Genomic DNA, 20,945 nt, shown 5'->3' with positions numbered 1-20,945 from the left:
GCATCTTTTTTTAATTAATTAATTAATTTTTAAATAAAGAGGGGTTTCATAGCTGCAAGAGTAATAACCTGAGCTCATGACGAGGGCAGGGCGTACAGAAGTTTATCTTATATGGAACTGTGTGTTTGATATTATAAAGAAAGCAGGACTGAGTGCGGTTTAAGGTGTGGTGCGTGTGGGTTTATGGGGTTGCATTCATAGTGCCTCGTGCATAAAAGTTTGCAATTACAAAATTAGGTGTTACAGATTAATATTGTGTTTACTTTATGATTTCTCTTGTTACTAGATTGGAACTTGAACTTTCCCAGTTCTCAAGAATGCAGCAGAAGCATACGTAGCCGCCGTGACCCGGAAGTGGCGCTAACAAGTCCTTCCTGCATCAAGACCGGCAAGATGGCGGCGGACACGCAGGTTTGTGTGGCAGGATTTTATTAACTACTTTTACTATAGCTTTCAGGTGAGGCAGAAACAAAAATGGTGGTGTCTTGGGGGTCCATTTATTTGAACATCTCGACGGGTTTCGGTGTTCGCCACGAGACTCGAGCGGCCCTCTACAGCAGCTAACTAGCAAGCCGTTAGCTTTGTGCTACGTCGCATCAAGTGTGACTGGATGAGGCTGAGCTGTTGCAGCTGACGAGAGCAGAGGAGCGAGTCGGTACTCAGCAGAGGACCGCCTCAAACTTTTGTTTTCATCGTCTCCGACCATGTTCATAGCCCTCTGACATGAACGTTCACGTATGAGGGACAAACATTTTAGCAGAGCCGAGCTGACAATTAAGTTCAGCAGTCATTTAAGACACCATCCAATAAAAAAGACTCCCAAGTATTCTTATCAAGCCCATTCTCTGATGTGTTACTGAACCCCCCCCTCTGCCTCACATGACCAGAAGCTGCACATTTTTAGCTCTTACACAAGACTGCTGTCATGTTTTCCTTTCTCATTGTGAATGTTGCTTCAGGTTTCAGACACGCTGAAGAAATTTGCTGTGAAAGTGAATACAGCCAGCGTGAAGGAGCGTAAGGAGATATTCGGAGATCTGAAACGGTGTATAAAGGGCAAAGGTGAGAGCTTATGTCTTTTTTTTAATCTCTCCACTGTTCGGTCTTCAGTAAACAATAACAAGCTGTGAAATGCTTTTGTTTTAGCGTTACCAGAGCCCGCCATTAAAGGACTATGCAAGCTCTTCTGCCTCACTCCACACAGATATCGGTGGGTTTCTAACATCATCTGTAAGAGTGAAGGTGAATCTTTACACTCAGTTGTTGTCAGGGGTTTCAACCCTTTCTATCCTGTGTGCGCTCTTCAGGGATGCTGCATCACGCAGAGAGCTGCTCTCTGTTATTGGCCAGCTGGCTGAAAGTCAGCCTGACATCCTGGTAACCAGCCTGCTCCACTGCCTGCTCAACAGTGGAGTCATCAGCAAAACTGGAGAGCCCAGGTAATGATCTAGTTGGCTTTAAACATTGCAGATGTTCACTGGTAATAAATTCCTGCTTTTACAAACTTACAGAAGAGAAGAGTCATAAACATCTTTAATCTTTCTGTGTTTGCCTGGCGCAGTAAACACAATTTATATAACTTAGTGTAGCGGCTTTAATTAAAATAATGTGGGTGCATTGCTTTATGGCATAGTAAATAGTGTTCATTCGATTTCTCGTTGCACACACTACTCCACAATCCTCTTGACATGGCAAGAGGGTTTGAGTGTTTTCTAAGTGTATGAAAAGTAAAAACTGAATATTTAGATTCTTTGCTTGGGTGAAGCCATTGACAGCATCGACGCCCTAAAGTTGCCTTGGATCATAAAGCTTGGATTTTTTTTTTCTAAACCTTTGAGAAGGGCATCAGCACACAGCAGGACAGCAGTCCAGAGCTTTTTGAAGACACTGCTTTCTTTTCATATTCTTGAGTTTCTGAAATGTGAGATCTGGAGCAGTCTGGAAGAAAAGTTTTCACTGTATTTTTCTGCATCCATCCTTCCATCTGTGTGATCCTGTCACAGAACAACAGTCCTGCAGCATGTTGCTGCCATGACCATGTTTGACTGTAGGTATTCTGTAACGTCTTTTCCATCTGGGAATTACTGCCGCCTCACAGCAAGAAGGTAGTGGGTTCCAGTGTGCTTACTGGGGGTCCTGAACTAACGACTTCTCCACCTCTTGCCCTACGACAATTGGGATAGCCTCCTTCAACATTACCATAAAAACTTACGGGGTGGAGTGCTGTTATTTTTTTTGTTTTTTGTTTTCCAAGGTTCTCACATCTCCTTTCAAATTTGGAAAACTTGAAGTGTTCTTCCATTTTTCTGGATGCACTGTGGAAAAATGTCATTTTTCTGTTTACATATTGTTCTGTTTGATTCCTTTGTTGTATTTGCAGTAAAGCCACAGGCTCCGCCGCCTTCATTGACCTATCTTGGACCTGCCTTTTAGTGTCCAGTGTGTTCTCTGCCCCAGAGAAAAGAGAAGGACCGACCTGGAAGAAAATGGTCAGTGAAAAGGCTTTTTCTTTTTTTTTTTTTTCTTTTCTTTTTGTGACAAATAGCATTATTTAAACATTTTATCAACAGGATTTGCCCGCATGAGACCAGGGCCATATTCCAGGAAGCATGGTCAACAAACTGAGTTTAAAAATAAAGTCTGACATCAGCAGCTCTTAGTTTCTCTTTCTGAAACAGCTGATCAGAGCAAGTTCAATTTTAAGACCGTTCCCCTGAGTTAAGTGCATAATTAAGTAAAGAAAGCTTCATCAATGGAGCTCCAATACCACAATTCACCATGGTAACATATAAATATAAAAGTTGAGGGTAGAGCAGAGGAAGAGCAGAGGAACACATCAGTGTGGACCGATATCTGTCTTCAAAAATTGGAGGAGGAAAAGAGTTTTAATCAGCTTGCACCATGATGGCCTCTGACATCATCACAGACTGTATAAAAGTTTGATATAAAATTTATGTCTGTGGCCGTCATTTACCCAACTTGAACTTTTTATGAGGTCAAGATGGAGTCCTAGTTTGACATTTAATATTTATATTCTAATTATTGTGCTCTTACCTGACAGGAGCAAATTTAGATGACAGAATCTGTTTTATTAGTAAAAGCAAACGTTCTGATCCGGACTGAATCCATTTAGCATTCGTCTTGGACACGGTTTGCTGATCTGTTACAGTCTTTTACCTGTCCTGGTTCTGGGTCGACTCACTGGGAGTGATTTAGGTGCTCTTCACTTGAAAATATGTTCAAGTTGAGACTCTAAATTTCAGGCTCTTTGAAGCCATTTAATGGCTGAATCTCAATCTGTGAACAAATTTCAACATTTTGAGATTTTTAAACCTCAGACTGTCTGCAGCTGCATTTAAAACGTCCGTTTAAAATACATTTTGTTCAGTTTGTAGAGTCTTAATATCATTTAATTTAATTTCAGCCTCATCTTCATTGAAATAATCACATGTCCAAGATCCACCTGTAACGGACATCTTTCCACCAGAGTGATGACAACACAACAAATGACTGTTTAAAGCTTCATATACAGAGATGTTTTATTTAAACTGTGAATGCTGCAATAAGATACAATAATTGTTTGCAGTGCAGGGACAGCTGACAGGAATAGCTGTGTTATTGTCCGCAGAGTCAGAAACATGGAAACTGAAATTTTATTCTGAGCTGATGATAAATCTGTGCTGTAGTCGCTGTCTCCATCCTTTTAGAAAGCACTCGTTTTAATACAAAAATCAAGCAAACTTACATCTACCTGTGACTTCAGTGTTTGTAAAAACATGAAGGTCTGCAGGTGAATCCACTCCAATGTGCGCTTTTAAACTTTATGAATGAGGAATTGAATCTGAGTGTCAGTCAGCTGGTTCAGGTGCACCAGGAGGGGAGGAAGAAAACCTGAATGCGAGTCCGTTAGCTCTCTTTCTAGAACAGAAAACCAAATCTCAAGGTTAACAAACTCAGAGTTGTTCACTAAACCTGCTTCCTGTAATAGAGCACAGGTTTTACTTGGAGGTTGGTCTCACCCCTGGATGTTTTGGCTTCTCTTTCAGGTGGAGGTTCAGAGTCTTCTTGTGGCTGAGGTTGTGGGTGGAGCCAAGGCCACCGCTAAGAAGTCAAGCCTCAAGAATCTCAGTCACTTGTGGAAAGGAGTGAGTTAGAACACATTCTTGGATCTGACCTGCTTTTTTTCACATCTCACTTTCATTCACTTCACCTAAAGGTGCAGTATATTAAATTCACAAGCACCAGATCATGTCAGCTGTCACAGAGAGCACTTAATAAACAGTTTGTTATGGCTTTAATTATGCATGCGAAGCTGATTTCATTAGCTCAGCATACACAAACGGAAATTGTCCTTTGCTTACGTGGGTTCATTTCAACATAACTTAGCGTGCGTGTGCACACACGGTGAGGCTACAGTGAAGGTGATAAATTGTAGTTAAAAACCCAAAAGTTTACAAACACATAAAAATGGCCAATTTGAATATCATATTCCAGATGATTGTGTACTGCTGAAGTGTTTTCATATGATGTAGCTGCATGTATTTAACACTGTTATAGAAAGCTGGGTATTTCTCACTCTGTATTCAAAATGATATGTAAACTATCTCACTATTTGATTTAATGGCAAATTTCAAAAAAGTAACTGTAGTTCAATAATCGAGATGGACCAACTGTGAAATTCTGGGCTGATACAGATGTTTAAAACAACAGTTTTGCTAACAGTAAAGCTGATACTCAGTTTTCGTTTTCTGTTATTTCCAAGTTTTTTCCACTGAAACAAAGACAGTGTGTTTATAAAAATCAGTCACTACTTTTTCTTTTAGGTTTTTTTTCCCTCCATGTTTTAATATTTAGTTACCACTGAACATGACATTGATATAAATATGGTGTAGAACAGGCTCCAGAAACTTTAACTGCATTTAGCTTTAGGTTTAGCCATCTACCCATTTGATGATTCACACAGGTTTTCTAACAGTCGTTTCTCTTTACCAGAACCCGGGGATGGTCAATCAGTACATCAGCACCCTGTTGACTCTGGAGCAGAGCCCCACGACTCTGGCTTTGCTGGGGGTGTGTTTTGACTTCTGCTCTGCTCAAAAGGACAACGCTACTATAGAGAAACACAAGGTGAGTTTTTATTCATTTTCCATTTTTAGCAGTTCTTTCTGATATCTCTTTGTACCCTGATGTTCTTTGTGTGCTTCTTTCAGAGCGCGCTGCTGGACCTGTACGTGAAATCTGTCCTCATGAGCAAGACGAAACCACAGCAGCACATTCTGGACAAAAGCGCTTCATTACTGCGTCACGTGTCTCACCCTGAGTTTAAGGAGACGCTGCTCCCTACCCTGCAGAAGACGATGCTCCGCAGCCCGGAGAACGCCATGCAGAGTGAGCTGCCTTTAGCTTTTGGTCATAGTGTTTAATCCTCACCTGTCTGAGGCTCATGCAGCAAATGGGGAAAAACAAACAAACTCTTTGATGTCATTGCAGCCGTTTCCTGTCTGCTGTCTGCTGTAACGCTCGACCTCAGTCAGTATGCCATGGATATCGGAAAGGCACTCGCAAGTAAGGCTTCAGCTGGTGCTCTTTATTTCTTGAGCAACATGATTTTAAACCACACACTCAGCCTGTGTGATGCTATGCTTGAGGTATCGTTGTGCTTTGTGTTGCAGGTCAGCTGAAAGCTAATAATGCCCAGCTGATGGAGGGAGCAGTCCAGGCCGTGCAGAACTTGGCCCAGCAGTGCAGCGACCCCACAGCTGTGCAGGATGTCGTCACACATCTCTTCAAAATCCTCGGAGGTGAACTAACTATTTCCCAAATAATGAAGATTTTTATGTTTGGGTTTGTTGAGCTGAAGCAGCATTGTTGTGGTTGCAGGTTCTGAAGGAAAGCTCACAGTTGTTGCCCAAAAGATGAGCGTGTTGTCAGGTATGCAGGCTTTCAAACACTGTATTTATGAGCTTGGCTGTTTAACATGAGAAAAGAAAGGCAAGCATTTGCTCTAAATGTTGTAGGGATTGCCAGCTGCAGCCATCATACCGTGTCAGGAGCCTCCAACCAGACTCTGAGCTCTGCGGTCACTGTGATGTTCATCCCCTATTTACAGCAGGAAGGTAACGCTCATCTTCCTCACCTTCCTCTCTTGGTCCTGTGTCTCTGTGAGCTCAAAATCCAGGGTTACTCTAAACTTGTTGCACATTAATTCTGACTTCTCCTTCTTTTGTTTAGTCCACGAGGGCACCTTGGTGCACGCAGTGTCTGTGCTCTCCCAGTGGAGCAACCGCCTCACGGTGGAAGTTCCCGTCGCTCTGCTGGATTGGTTCAAGAAGGCGTTCACCCTGAAGACCTCCACCTCTCTGGTTCGGCATGCCTACCTTCAAGCCATGCTGGGGGCCTTCAAAGGTCAGTGAGACGCAAGGACACATTATGCTGCATCACACGTGTGCAGCTGGCTTAAAGGAAGTCAAACCTTATTTGTCTGTTGTCCAGGTGACACTCTGGCCCAAGCCTCAGACCTCATACCGTTGCTGCTCCAGACAATTGAGAAAGCTGCAGCACAGAACTCCCAGCATGCCCTGCTCGCGGAAGGCGTGGCGGCGTCTGTTCTCTTGAGTCGATTGGCTCTGCTGGAGACACAAACAGGTGAGGCTTTTGTTCCAGCTGTGGCTTTTTGTCACTTATAGAGCCTCTAAGAGAATATGAAGTGACAGAGGCTGTTTTTGTCCCTGCAGAGACCAAATTCACCAGCTTTTGGAATCTGATCTTGGATGAGAAGAAGCCGTTATTCACTACAGAGAAGTTCCTCTCCCAGGGCAGTGAAGAAAGTAAGAGCATTTTAAAAATGCTGTTATATAGTTTTACATCACTTATGAGTGATTTAAAAATGTCTCATTTCTGTTTTGCACTCTGTCTAGCTCTGCTCACAGTGCTGCAGCTCTGTGAACGGCTGTTTTTAGATCATGCCCACAGACTGAACAGCAGCAAAACACAGTGAGTCTAACTTCAGTGTTCATTCACACCAGAAACACTTAGATATCAAAATACTGTCCTCACACATCGTGTGCCCTTTTTGTTATTTCTAACAAGGTGAAGGTGAACTTAGAGCCTTTCTAATGTCTCTTCTTTATGGCTGATACAGATTGATTGATTGAAAAGATTGAATAAAAGCTTTAAAGGCTTTTGATGATAGCACTTATTGACAACATACCAGTATCTGCTGTCAGTGCCTACATCAGCTGACTGATATCAGCCCAGTTATGTTAACTTTAACCTGTGATGGTACTTTTTTTAGTGGGCAGTGAAATAGTGTTTAAAATGTAGGGCACAACAAGGACCTTACACAACTTGCTTATGCTATTTTACATATTCCCATGGTATTAATACTGTTGGGGCAGTGCTTTTACTGTATGAGCCTAAATGCAAGAAATTGTGTAAAAAGTCTTCACATGCGATGCTTGATCCCTGTAGTTCGTTTTGCTTGTTGTTATTTATTCCCCGTAGGCTAGTAACAAATCTTAATAAGAAAAAAACTGCTTTAAATCTTTTCATCATACCATGTTTTAACATTTAAGCAGTAAAAAAGTGGAAACAACAGAAAAACATCAGTCTGTCATTTAAATACAGGTCTGGAAGGCAATATTGGCCCATGACAGTGTTTGGTTGGTATATAGATACAACCCCAATTCCAAAAGAGTTGTTGAAGTAAACAGGACAAAACCCAAACTTGCTGACTTGCTGAAATTAAAAGTCACCTAGTGTTGTTTTTATGCAAGAAGCACGCAGTCTGCCTTTTATCCCGTTTTGCTTTAATGACATTTGCCCTTTTGTGCGCTCTGTAGGATGTATCATCAGGCCACGGTTGCGGCTCTGTTGTCTCGAAGCTGGCGTGTGAGGAAGAGAGCACAGCAGACAATCAGGAAGCTTCTCTCCTCTTTGGGAGGATCTAGTCTTGCTCATGGCCTTCTTGGGGAACTGCGGGTGGTCATCAACAAACACAAAGTACAGAATCACTTATCATTTCCAGCCGCTGCAGTGCTGGTTGCTAACTCTTTCTATTCACTTTATTTTTATCTTACTGACACTACTGTAAACTTTCAGGTTTTACCGCAGGACAGCGTGGTGTCAGAGTCCGGAGAGCTGACTGAGCTAGGTCGCAGCTATGTGCCCCCTCGCGTCCTGTTGGACGCACTGTGTGTTGTTTGCTCCTCTGCCAGCCAGTGGGGCGATCCTGCTGAAGCAGAGAGTTTGGCTATGGAGACCCTGATAGTTTCTCATCATCCATCTATAGGTACATGGTTTTCACTGTTTGATAACCCAGAGTTTTGTTGCTATAGTGCTTTGGTGGTGGTAGCAGCATCTGAAATGTCTCACTCCACGTTTATCTTTTTCAGTGGAAGCTCGCCGTGGCCTCTGGCCTGTTCTCCTCTCCTCCATGAACTTGAAAGCTGAAGAGTTCATAGAAAACAACCTGGAGGCTATTCTCCCACAGCTGCTCAAAGTCAATGCCGACAACCAGGTTTGATAATCGCACAGCTTCATTTCTTGTATTCCACATTTGTTTATACAGATTCATGTAGAAAATGGTGAAAAAACAGAATGAAACAGCTTAATGTAGCATCTAGATCCAGGAAAGGAGACGTGTTCAGATGATGATAACAAACATGCACCTCTTTACATTTGCTCTCCAGCTAAAAAGCAGCATTTCTTTTTTTATTTCATCTTAAATTAAAGTTTTTCTTACTGTTCACTAAACTCGTACACTTGCAGACTTTCTGTTTGTATCTTAAGTGATGAATAAGGTCTTTGAATATTTAGTGATTTTATTTATGTATTTATTTTTATTTTCTTCCTTTCTCCTCAGGCGGTCAGAAATGCAGTGGGCTCCCTTTCACGCCTCTCCCCAAACAAGCTGTTGCCGCGGGTGATCAGTCACATCACTGAAGGGCTTTCCAAACCGGCACTGCTTCAGGTCACCAGGGAGGAGTACGCCATCATGTTGACACCCGAGGGAGAACTGTATGACAAGAGTATCATCCAGAGGTAAATGCACAGTTTCACTCACCTGCAGCTGAGCTCAGAGCTCCGTCTGTGGGACATTTATTCACTCCTGTCTCCCCTCTGTTAACCTGCTGCAGTGCCCAGAAGGAAAACACTAAGAAAGTAAACATGAAGCGAGAGAACAAGGCGTACTCATACAAGGAACAGATCATTGAACTGGAGTTACAGGAGGTAGATTAATTATCGTTTTTTATTTTTTAAGGACCTTAATGTTTGAAACTATTTGAATGTGTTAATTTCCTTTTTGATGTGACAGGAGCTCAAGAAGAAGAAAGGTATCAAAGAGGAGATCCAGCTAACTACCAAACAGAAGGAAATGATGCAAATCCAGCTGGAAAAAGAGTCTGCTACTCGCAAAAGACTCCAAGAGGTAAGGAGCTCTAAAGTCTGTCCACTAAATCAGGTCATTAAAACAGAGTGCCCCCAGTGTGACATTTTAAAATTCCCTGTTTGCTGTTTGCAGCTGGATGGAGAGCTGCAGAGTGTGGTGGGTCTCCTGGAAGCCACTCTGATAGAGAGACCTGCTCAGATCACCAGGGAGCTCCCTGCTGTCCTCCAGGTCCTAATGCCCCTGCTGCATTCCCCCCTGGCTGCTCCAAGCATCCAGCAGGTCTTCTTGGATATTGGAGTGTGCCTCATGCCCAAGAGCCTTCAACATCTGGGTACAAAGTCTGTCTTGGTGTAGTTTTAAAACACTGTTTCTGGCATCTCAGTTTAAAATCACTTTTGTTTTTCTTTCCCCCATCCAGCTGTCCTTGTGGGTCATGTGACTTTACGGTTACTGAAGCCTGAGTGTGATCTGGATAAGGCCTGGGAACAAGAGGACCTGGCTACAGCTGCTCACCGCACCGTGATGCTGCTGCACAACCACACCGTCCCACAGAGAGAGGGCAAGACTGCCGGTGAGTACATGTGGTTCACAAAATGAAATGAATGTGAGTCAATAAATCTGAAAGGCTTGAACCAACACCACACTGATGATTAAAAACATTCAAAGATGAGAATAAAATCTAAAGAACACAAACTAAAGCGCTGCTCACTGTGACCACAGTATAACTCCTTAATGTGATGAATATTAAACTGGTTTCAGTTTCATATTTTTTCCCCCAAAATATGAAAATAATTCAGATGAAAACTCAAATAAAGGAGACAAGTTTATAATAGACATTTCCCTGTGCAGAAAATACAGACCTAAAATCTGAAAAGTATGTAAAATATGGTCATACCTTATGGGTCTGAAAACCTGAATTCTTTCAAACGTCCAGCAGAGGGCGCCTGCACTAGTTTAAAAACAAAAAAGTCCCAGTCTTTAAAAGTCTAAGATGAGCTGATCTCTGTAAATACTGATGAGTTTGTGCCGTTTAACGGTAATTTTGATCCTTCTTGAAAACAGTGATGTTCATTTAGGTTTGGTCAGTACTCTTGACTATCAACAGACATCAATGACCCAAAAAATATATTCAGGCCTTGTAGTGAACAAGGCTATCAAGTATAAACTAGAAAAATTTGCATTTCCTGCAAAAACTTAAAATTCTGCTGAAAACAGGTGAAGAAGCAGAAATTTTTTGCTGAAAAGTGGTGAAAAGCAATAAATTCTACTGAAAAGGGGTAGAGAAGCTGAAATTTGTACTGAAAAGAAATTTTGCCATGAGCAGAATTCGAATCCAGCCCTCCTGTTCTGAAGGTGGCTAGTCATCTCACTGAGCCAAACTCATTCTCTCAAGAAAAGAGATGGAGAAACTTACAATTCTGCTGAAATGAGCAGAAGCTGCTGAGAATTATGTTGATAAGAGGTGAAATGGTTGAAAATTTTGCAGAAAAGAGGTAAATCAGCAGAATTTCTGCTGAAAATAGGAAAAGAAGCAGAAAATTTGCTGATTGACCTCTCAATCAGCAGAATTTCTGCTGAAAAGTGGTAAAGAAGCAGGACGTTGCACTGAAAAGAGGTGCATCAGCAGAATTTCTACTGAAAAGAGGCTTTTGCTGAAAACATCTGAATATAAAATAAAATATTGTTGCCATAAGCAGGATTTGAACCCCGGCCTCCCGCTCTGAGAACGGCTGCTCATCTCACTGAGCTAAAACACAGCTCAACCGGGCAAGGAAAACTAGTGACCCCACTGATAATGTGGCAGAAATGGGCAAAAAATATTGCATAAAAAATTCATAATCTCAAAAAGTATAGAAGTTATGAGCACCAAAAGTCATAGCAATAATTATCAGCGGCAAAAAACGTACGGAAGCAACTAGAATAATAAAGAATAAAGAGAAACAGGAACTCAATAGTGGATGCCTTTGAGGGCACATAATTACCCTAATAGCATACATGTGTAAATAATTTAAAATTATAAGGTACTAAAAATAATTATCCGGGCACATAAAGAAGTCACATGAGATTCTGAGGAACATAAAAATGATAGAAAACAAACTGTTAAAAAAACCCAGAATTGAGCGTTACTTTGGCGTGTGTGTTGGGCGGCATCAAGCAAGCGTCGTTCAGGAGAGGGATGACCTTCTCTTCCTTTCCTTTCAATATGTATTTTTTATTTTTTCCTCAGATGCGGCGCCTCTATCTGCTCCTGCCTTTTCCTTCTGCTTCCCTCTCCTCAACGCTACGCTCAGGGAGTCTTCAGACAGCACCGAGGAGACGGAGAACACCATGATGAGAGCACTGCAGGTCATCAATGAACACTCTCAGCTTCGGGCTGACACCGACAATGATGACGTTGCCATAGATGAGGTACAGACGAATGGCTTTATTCCATTTTCTGTGTGGTGGCTGTTATCTGCACAGAGCGAGGTCTAAACAAGTTGGGAGTCTGTGTGAAGTGTAAATAAAAAGAGAATGCAATCATATGCAGAAACTCATATTTTATTCATATAGTGCACATAAAAACATATCAAACATTTAAGAGGAGAAAATATTCAACTTCAAGGAAGATTTTGGCTCATTTTGGTATTTAATGGAAGCAACTCGTGTCGTGAAAGTTGGCACAGGGTAGAGTTCCCTGTTCTTTTAACAACAGTCTGTAAACATCTGGGGAAACCAGGTGCTGGACGTTTGGGAGATGAATGTTGTCTCACTCTCGCCTCGTAAAGGATTCTAGCTACTTAACAGTCGCCATACTTTGTGGTGTTTCGTGTTACATGACGCACTGAAATGTTTTCAGTTGGTCAAAGGTCTGAACTGCACGCAGGTCTGTGAACTCTTCTACTATGAAGTCATGCTGTTGTAATAGATGCAGGATGAGATTTAGCAGCGTCTTGTTGACCTTTCCTGAAATGCATCCTGTCTGCATGGGAGCACACGATATGCCTTTCAGCATTGTGCCTGGTTCCAGATGTACAGTCTGACATTTCTATAAACACCAATGCACGACTATACAATCAGGATGTTGGCTTCAAGGCTGATGGCTAGCCGGATGATCCCTCTCTTCTTTAATAGTAAATGGTAAATGGCCTGTATTTGTATAGCGCTTTTACTAGTCCCGCCTAGGGACCCCAAAGCGCTTTACACGTCCAGTCATCCACCCATTCACTCTCACATTCACACACTGGTGGAGGCAAGCTACAGTTGTAGCCACAGCTGCCCTGGGGCAGACTGACAGAAGCGAGGCTGCCATATCGCGCCATCGGCCCTTCTGGCCAACACCAGTAGGCGGTAGGTGAAGCGTCTTGCCCAAGGACACAACGACTGAGACTGTCCGAGCCGGGGGCTCGAACCAGCAACCTTCCGATTACAAGGCGAACTCCCAACTCTTGAGCCACGATCGCTCCTTAATCCAGAGGACGCAGCTTCACTGTTTTCCAAAGAAAATTTCCGATTTAATTCATCTGACCACAGAACAGTTTTCCACTTTACCTCGGTCCATGTTAAACAAGTTTATGCCCAGAGAAAGATGGCAGCATTTCTAGATCAGGTTCACATAGAGCTTCTTTACATGATCGAGCTTTAACCTGCTTTTGTGAACGGCACAGTGACCTGTGTTCATAGAGAACAGTTTCTGAAGTGTTCCTGAGTCACAACAGAATCGTGTCTGCTTTTTAATTCAGTGCAGCCCGAGGGCCCAGAGATCATGTGGTATCCAGTATTGATTTTTCCACCTTGTTCCCGTTTCAAGTTAACCTGATTAGCTGTCAAAAGTTCTTCTAGCCCAGTTTTTTAGCACCACAGTCTTTTTAATTTTTTTTTTATGAATTTTGTTTGTTTTTTTCCTGTCCCAACATTTTTGGTCATGTGTTGCCACCATCAATTTCAGAGTAAGCTGAAATGTATTTTGAGAAATGGTAAAATGTTTCAGTTTAAGATGTTTTCTATGTTCTATAGAAACCACAATCAATCTAAGTTTATGAGATTTGTAAATCTTTGGGTTCCTTTTTTTTAAAATTACGCTTTACATAGCATCCCCCTTTTTTCTTGGCCTGGATCTGTTTATTTTATTTTAGTGTGAAATTTGTTATATGCAAATATTTGTCTTAACATACAGTGCTGTGCAAAAGTCTTGAACCACCCTCATTTCTTTAAATATAACATCGTTTCTAAAGTTTCTAATCATTTGTTTACTCTGTGTAAACACAACACAGGTTTATTCTTTGAGTTAGGGCCTTTGTTGTTTGCATGATTCATATATCAATGTTAAGTAACTTAACAACATATTTACCCTTGACCTTCCTTTAAAAATGCTCAGCTACAAGCGCTGGACTGAAAGTGAAAAAACAGCCAGTGTCCAAAGAAAGGCCTTCAGAAAGTCTGGAGAATTATTGCCCAAGAGCACTTTGTTTGGCTCTTAGCAGTGTAAATAAAATGAAGAGTGGCTCTAGACTTGCACGATATAGAGTACATTTCCAAACACTGCATAGTATCATTTCTTTGTTGTTTTCTTGTCATAGAACGGCCCAGAGCTGCTTCCACGTGTCAGCATGTTGTTGCTACTGACCAGAGTCATTTCCACCGCAGCACCGAGGCTCCAGGTAAATGCCAGAGTGTAGAGTTTGTGTATCCAAACATTTGGACCCTTTCTAATGCTTCAGTGGGACATCAAGTCATTTTGAATGTCACCTTTTAGGTCTTGTTTTACTCTGCTCCAGAATTATTGCGTAGCTCCACAGTGTGACACTTTGCACACTTTGTGTTTCAGGTGTTGGCGTCTCAGTGCCTGACGGCTCTGTGTGCCAGTGCTGGAGGAGAAGAGGGCTGCACTGTAGCAGAGCAGCCAGAGATCGATGTCTTACTCAACGCCCTGCTTTCACCCTGCTTCTCAGTCCGTGACGCCGCCCTCAGGGTGAGCCTGGGATCACTTCATTTTGATATTTGCTGAAGTGTCTCTGTGTCTCTCTGTCTTGCATTTCACTGGCCGTGTTTCCATTACAGAACAGTTCAGAGTCTTTGTCCCTGACTGCCACAGATTTCTCTGAATTAACTTGGTCTTTTAATAAATTAATGAAGTTAATTTAATTGTTCAGCTGTATTCCTGAAAGCCTCGGCCTCTCTGGGTTGCTCTTTTTATACACACTCATGTAATTAACCTGGTTTTAAGAGATTCCACCAGATGTTTTTCAGTCTTTCAGTGCCTCTTTTTTAACTTTTTTGAAGCATTTTAGCAAATTAAAATGTGAAACAAACATACGTTTTTCAAGAAAATCAACATTTTAAGTTTCAACATTTGATTAACTGTTCGTCCTGTTTGTTTTCAGGGGCTGTTGGAGATGGAGTTTGCCCTGCCTACAGACTGCACAGACGCCAGCGGGATGAGTTTGCTGCGCAGGCTTTGGGTTGCCAGATTCGATGTTGAGGAGGAAGGTCAAGCCTTGGCTGAAAAGTATGTAACACACGTTCCTAACTTCCTGCAAACAGTCACTGACTGAAAATGTTTGACTTTTGTTCTTCAGCCTGTTTGTTCGTTCATGTTTCATTCAGTCCCATGTTGCATGTCTGCAATAACATCGTTTGATAATTTACATTTTAACCATTCTGGTTTTTATATTCGAGTCAAAACATGATGAAAATGTTTGATTTGTGCTGTGGAGAAACAATGTTGTAAATTGGCCAGTTCCCCTGTTTGTTCCTCCTGCTCAGGCTCTGGGAGTCTCTGGGTCTGGAGTTGGTCCCTGAGATCTGCTCACTGCTGATCGGGGACGTCACTCACCACGAGGAAGCCATCCGCTCTGCAGCAGCTGACGCTCTGTCGAGTGCCGTGTCCCAGTACAGAGACCAGTCTGCCACGGTGCTCTGCCAGCTCACTGAGCTCTACCATCAAAAACTTTATGTAAGAACATGTCCCACCCACCGATTTACATTGCTGTAAGAATTTTACCCCCAGTAACAATATAAGTTTGTTTTGATCGGTTCTTTCTTCACTTTTTTTCCTTCTAAAGAGACCACCGCCTGTGCTGGATGCACTGGGCAGAGTCATCTCTGAAGCCCCTCCTGACCAGTGGGAGGCCAGGTAATTAAATCTGGGTCTGATGGAATTTAAGGAAAGAAAAAAATCTCTGAGTGCCACACAGTTCTGTATTACCCAAATGTAAATGACGGGAAAACATCAGGACTCCGACTTCAGAAGTGTTCCTAAAGACTGTGGTTGAATGCAGTGTTGCTCTTGTGCACTGATTATGTTTTTTATTCCCAGGTGTGGCATTGCTCTGGCTCTGAACAAGCTCTCTCAGTACCTGGATGAATCTCAGGTCACCCCTCTCTTCCTTTTCTTCGTTCCCGATGCTCTGAACGATCGCCACACTGATGTGCGCCGCTGCATGTTGGACGCCGCCCTCTCAGCGCTCAACACACACGGCAAGGTAACGCTCAGTTCTATTTTTCCAGACAGCTATCATTTCTGTATTCCTCGGCATCTCATGCGCCTTCCTTATGTGTCAGGATAACGTGAGCTCCCTGCTGCCAGTGTTTGAGGAGTTCTTGAAGAACGCCCCGCAGGATGCCAGCTACGACTCTGTGCGTCAGAGCGTGGTTATTCTCATGGGCTCATTGGCCAAACATTTGGACAAAAACGACCCCAAAGTCAAACCCATTGTGGCCAAGCTTATTACCGCACTCTCTACACCATCACAGCAGGTAAAGGCCTACTTTGGCTCCTTTTCGACCCACTCAACCTGTACTACTCCGATTTTCACAACGTCATCTTGTGTGGTATGCCGTCCTTCACCAGGTCCAGGAGTCTGTTGCCAGCTGTTTGCCTCCTTTGGTCCCCGCCATCAAAGAAGATGCTGCAGGGATTGTTAAAAACCTGCTTCAGCTGCTGCTTGAGAGCGACAAATACGCAGAGAGGAAGGGTGCAGCGTACGGGCTAGCTGGACTGGTCAAAGGACTCGGGATCCTGGCGCTTAAACAGCAGGACATCATGACCACACTTACTGAGGCCATCCAGGATAAGAAAAACTTCAGACGCAGGGAAGGTCAGCAAGAATTCATGAGTCATTGAACTGTCTGGTTTTGATTCATCCTCTTTATACCAGATGCCACCATTATTAGCACAGCTCAGAGTATCCGGTTTATTTTTGGTTTGTTGCAGGGGCGCTGTTTGCCTTTGAGATGCTGTGTAATATGTTGGGAAAACTGTTTGAGCCCTACGTGGTCCATGTGCTGCCACACCTCCTGCTCTGTTTTGGAGACGGGAACCAGTATGTTAGAGAGGTGAGCAGGCAGGTCGTGTTGTTGTCTAAATATTAGTTGTTTGAGGCTTTTCCTCAAGTGGGACATTTTACCACCCCTCTTGCTTGTCCTCCCAGGCTGCAGATGACTGTGCCAAGGCTGTGATGAGGAACCTGAGTGCCCATGGGGTGAAGCTGGTCCTGCCCTCCCTGCTGGTGGCCCTGGAGGAGGAGTCTTGGAGGACAAAAGCAGGTAAAGCGCATCTTCAGTCAAAGGGTGTCACAGCAGGTCTTGAATATAGTGATGTATTTAGAATGGGCTCTAGTTTTGTTTTTTGTTTTTTTAGCACACACACACACACACACACATGTAACTAGAGAACAGTAGTTACACGTGTGGTTTTCAGCTGTTGTAACAGCACTGAAGAGTTCATAAATGGGTAATAATCAGTCTCAGTCAGATGACTACTCCAATCCCGTCGCTCACCCCTCTTGTTCCTGCAGGTTCTGTGGAGTTATTGGGTGCCATGGCTTACTGTGCACCCAAGCAGCTGTCCTCCTGCCTGCCCAGCATTGTGCCCAAGCTGACGGAGGTGCTGACTGACTCCCATGTGAAGGTGCAGAAGGCCGGCCAGCAGGCCCTCCGACAGATTGGCTCAGTCATCCGCAACCCAGAGATCCTAGGTAAGTGATTCAGTGTCTTGAGGCACAGCTGCCAATGCAGAAGGCTTGTTGCTCATAGGCAGTCATAAAATATGGACCCAAAGAAACTGAATATTTCCTTTGTTTTCATTCAGAAGCTACTGTTTCAGGTAGTGTCGATGAAGAGCAAATAAAAGGAAAGCTATACTCTGCTGCAATGAGTTTAATCCTTTTTTAACACAGGAATGCATTCCTAAATTTGAATACACTTTTTAGAGTGGAAATATTGCACTTTCCCTTATTTTGTCATGTATACTTTCCAGCAGTGAATGCTAAGCTTTAACATGCTCAAAGTTTCAAAGGAGGTCAGTGTACAGCTAATCTCCGTGAGCCAAAACTTCAGCCCAAAGCATGAAAAGCTCAGCTTCAGACAGTCCTTTTGAACTCTTTGTGTGATAATAATGAGAACAGATATCCTTAATCTCAGAGCACTGAAGCCCACCCACCTGGTAAAATCTGCAGTTTGCAAGTAGAAAAAAATCATCTGAGGGGCTGCACCAAATACAGTCTAACAATAAAAACAGAATGTAAATAACCAAATAACTCTAAAATATTTAGCCCAAAAAGGTTTGTTTTGTTCTGAGTGACTGGAACAAATCATCTCAACAATGTCGAGTACATCTAGTACAACACCTTATGATATGACGAGTTGCATATTAATTTAATTCAGTTTTATTTATACAGCGCCACATCACAACAACAGTCGCCTCAAGGCGCTTTATTTTGTAAGGTAGACCCTACAATAATACATACTAGGGCTGCACGATTAATCGTTAGAAAATCGCGATCTCGATTCATACTTATGTGCGATCTCATTTCCAAATGACAACGATTTAAAAAAAAAAAAAAAAAGACGACGATTGCACCACATTTTGATCCGGGACGTAATCTGCATGAAAACAAGCGCTCACTCTTCCTGCTCAGCAAATGACAAGGGCGGAGCCTTATACCACGTGATACAGAAGCTGGCTGCTAAAATTGGCAGGAAAAAACAACGGAGAGCACGTCAGGGATGACGAGAAAGTGACTGGAGAAAATCCGTCCCGGTCAACCACCCAAACATCAATAACGGGAACCTTATACAGCGCTTCCCTATACCCGTCGAACTCCTGCAGGCACAAAGAAATTACGGAGGCTATTACTTATCACCTGACCAAAGATATGGCTCCATCAACACTGTGCAAAACGAGGGATTTAGGAAAACAATCAACACCCTAGACAAACGCTACACAGCGCCGTCCTGCAACTATTTTTCTATTGTTGCACTACCTGCTCTATACACGCAGCGTCGAGCAACGGTGGAGACGGAATTTCAAGCAGTACAACATTTTGCGGCAACGACAAAATGTGAGACATTTGTTGTTTTTATGTTTATTTATTGTTTTTATGTTCAGTCTCAACTGTTACGAAGTTGATGTGCAGTTAATAAGCGCAATAAATATTTATACTGGAAAAGAAAATCGTGAGAGAATCGTGATCTCAATTCTAAGCAAAAAAATCGTGATTCTCATTTTATGCAAAATCGTGCAGCCCTAATACATACAGAGAAAAATCCAACAATTATACGACCTTAAGCATGCAGTTATTCACCCCTTACTTAAGAAGCCAGGCTCAGATATTTCAGTAATGTCAAACTTTAGACCCATCTCTAAACTTCTGTTTCTGAGTAAGATCTTGGAAAAAGTTGTTCACACTCAGCTGATGGATTATCTAAACAACTCTCAAATGTTTGAAGTTTTTCAGTCCGGCTTTAAGCCGTTTCATAGCACAGAGACAGCTCTCATAAAGGTTATGAACGATATTCTGGTAGCGACGGACTGTGGTAAACATGTAGTGCTTATACTACTAGATATGACTGCTGCATTTGACACAGTGGATCACGACCTGCTGATCTCTCGATTACAGCTTTATGTGGGCATTTCTGGCTTGGCACTCCTGCGGATAAAATAATACCTCTCAAACAGGAGCTTCTGTGTTAAGTTGGGCTCGTCATCGTCCTCTGTGGCCCCTCTGCCATGGGGTGTGCCACAGGGATCTATTCTTGGGCCATTACTGTTTACATTGTATCTCCTGCCACTGGGTGCGATCTTTCGTAAACACAAAGTTTCATTTCATCTATATGCTGATGACTGCCAGCTTTATTTTCCTTTCAGTCATTCTGATGGCTCCCCAATTAGACTCCTGCTTGATTGACTTAGTGATGTTAAGTCATGGATGGCTCAAAACTTTTTAAATTTTAATGAACGTAAAACGGAAGCAATTCAGTTTGTCCCGAATCGTTCCTCTGATATCCCTGATGTTGACCTTGCTACTCTGACCCTTCACCTGAAGAGCTCAATTACCAATCTTGGGTTAAAAATTGACTCTGCTCTTACCTTTGATGGCCACGTGAGTGGGGTGGTGAAATCGTCATTCTATCAACTCAGGCGTCTGTCGAAGGTTAAACCTTTTCTTTCAAGGCGTGACTTGGAGACTGTAATCCATGCTTTTATAACCTCACGCTTGGATTATTGCAACTCCCTTTTAATAGGGGTTGGACCGGGCACTCTGAGTACAGAATGCTGCGGCACGGTTTTTATCTGGTAAAAGGAAATTTGGGCACATTACTCCAGTTCTGGCCTCCCTGCCCTGCTTCCAATTGAATTTAGGATTCATTTTAAAGTTCTTTTATTGGTTTTTAAATCTTTAAATGGTCTGGCACCTGCATATTTGTCTGATTTGCTGAAGCCCTATGTCCCCACTCGTTCGCTGAGCAGCTGTTGCTCTCAGTCCCCAAATCACGGCTGAAGCTGAGAGGAGACAGAGCGTTCTCTATCGTGGCTCCTAAGCTTTGGAATAATCTTCCTCTTCACATTAGGCAATCGACATCAGTGCTGGTTTTTAAATCCAGATTGAAAACGCATTTTTATTCACTGGCTTTTGACTCAGTGGTTGACTGACTTGCATTTACTTATATTTTATTGTTTTCGCTATGTTTATTATTTTATCGTATTTATTATTCTTATGGTATCTATTATTTTTCTATTGTTCAGCACTTTGGTCAGCCTTGTGTTTTTAAAGTGCTATATAAATAAACGATGATGATGATGATACGACCCCGTATGAGCAAGCACTTTGGCGACAGTGGGAAGGAAAAAATCCATGTAAACAGGAAGAAACCCCCTGCAGAACCAGGATTAGGGAGGGCGACCATCTGTAATCTACTGGTATTATACCAGTGGTAGGTACAGTAATGCTAACAGCTAAGTTTGTTTTTCTCGTCCAGCTATCACCCCCATCCTATTGGATGCTCTCACCGACCCGTCCAGGAAAACCCAGACGTGCCTGCAGACGCTGCTGGACACCAAGTTTGTGCACTTCATCGACGCCCCCTCTCTCGCCCTCATCATGCCCATCGTCCAGAGAGCCTTCCAGGATCGCTCCACTGACACTCGCAAGATGGCTGCTCAGATCATTGGAAACATGTACTCGCTCACCGACCAGAAGGTGCACGGGGATAAACGAAATATCAGAGTATTCAGTAAAACTAGTGTTTTCCAAAGCTTTTTCTTAATGATTTGTTTGCTTTGTTTTGTTTT

At 42.7% G+C, this 20,945-nt stretch overlaps 1 protein-coding gene across 1 annotated transcript in view; it reads left to right on the top strand.

The window, feature by feature from the left end:
• Positions 1–364: 364 nt before the first annotated feature.
• gcn1 (GCN1 activator of EIF2AK4) overlaps positions 365–20,945 on the top strand; it is a 32,419-nt gene continuing 11,838 nt past the window's right edge. The window contains exons 1-37 of the mRNA XM_087848955.1: positions 365–411; positions 960–1,062; positions 1,147–1,210; positions 1,308–1,439; positions 2,381–2,489; positions 4,047–4,145; positions 4,993–5,127; positions 5,211–5,388; positions 5,491–5,565; positions 5,673–5,801; positions 5,881–5,931; positions 6,018–6,116; positions 6,232–6,405; positions 6,493–6,645; positions 6,735–6,827; positions 6,918–6,993; positions 7,842–8,001; positions 8,101–8,290; positions 8,394–8,518; positions 8,864–9,042; positions 9,138–9,231; positions 9,317–9,430; positions 9,524–9,722; positions 9,810–9,962; positions 11,619–11,800; positions 13,951–14,031; positions 14,199–14,342; positions 14,755–14,879; positions 15,137–15,326; positions 15,436–15,506; positions 15,690–15,855; positions 15,935–16,129; positions 16,224–16,470; positions 16,587–16,708; positions 16,804–16,918; positions 17,170–17,349; positions 20,633–20,853. Coding sequence (XP_087705081.1) covers positions 394–411; positions 960–1,062; positions 1,147–1,210; positions 1,308–1,439; positions 2,381–2,489; positions 4,047–4,145; positions 4,993–5,127; positions 5,211–5,388; positions 5,491–5,565; positions 5,673–5,801; positions 5,881–5,931; positions 6,018–6,116; positions 6,232–6,405; positions 6,493–6,645; positions 6,735–6,827; positions 6,918–6,993; positions 7,842–8,001; positions 8,101–8,290; positions 8,394–8,518; positions 8,864–9,042; positions 9,138–9,231; positions 9,317–9,430; positions 9,524–9,722; positions 9,810–9,962; positions 11,619–11,800; positions 13,951–14,031; positions 14,199–14,342; positions 14,755–14,879; positions 15,137–15,326; positions 15,436–15,506; positions 15,690–15,855; positions 15,935–16,129; positions 16,224–16,470; positions 16,587–16,708; positions 16,804–16,918; positions 17,170–17,349; positions 20,633–20,853 — 4,941 coding nt within the window. The 5' untranslated portion in view covers positions 365–393. The remainder of the gene's footprint in view (positions 412–959; positions 1,063–1,146; positions 1,211–1,307; positions 1,440–2,380; positions 2,490–4,046; positions 4,146–4,992; positions 5,128–5,210; positions 5,389–5,490; positions 5,566–5,672; positions 5,802–5,880; positions 5,932–6,017; positions 6,117–6,231; positions 6,406–6,492; positions 6,646–6,734; positions 6,828–6,917; positions 6,994–7,841; positions 8,002–8,100; positions 8,291–8,393; positions 8,519–8,863; positions 9,043–9,137; positions 9,232–9,316; positions 9,431–9,523; positions 9,723–9,809; positions 9,963–11,618; positions 11,801–13,950; positions 14,032–14,198; positions 14,343–14,754; positions 14,880–15,136; positions 15,327–15,435; positions 15,507–15,689; positions 15,856–15,934; positions 16,130–16,223; positions 16,471–16,586; positions 16,709–16,803; positions 16,919–17,169; positions 17,350–20,632; positions 20,854–20,945) is intronic.

The sequence above is a fragment of the Neolamprologus brichardi genome, chromosome 12, assembly GCF_056152115.1.
Source record: "Neolamprologus brichardi isolate AB-2024 chromosome 12, ASM5615211v1, whole genome shotgun sequence".
NCBI lineage: Eukaryota > Metazoa > Chordata > Actinopteri > Cichliformes > Cichlidae > Neolamprologus > Neolamprologus brichardi.
Note: the sequence above shows the minus strand (reverse complement) of the source record. Positions and strands in the feature narration are given on the sequence as shown.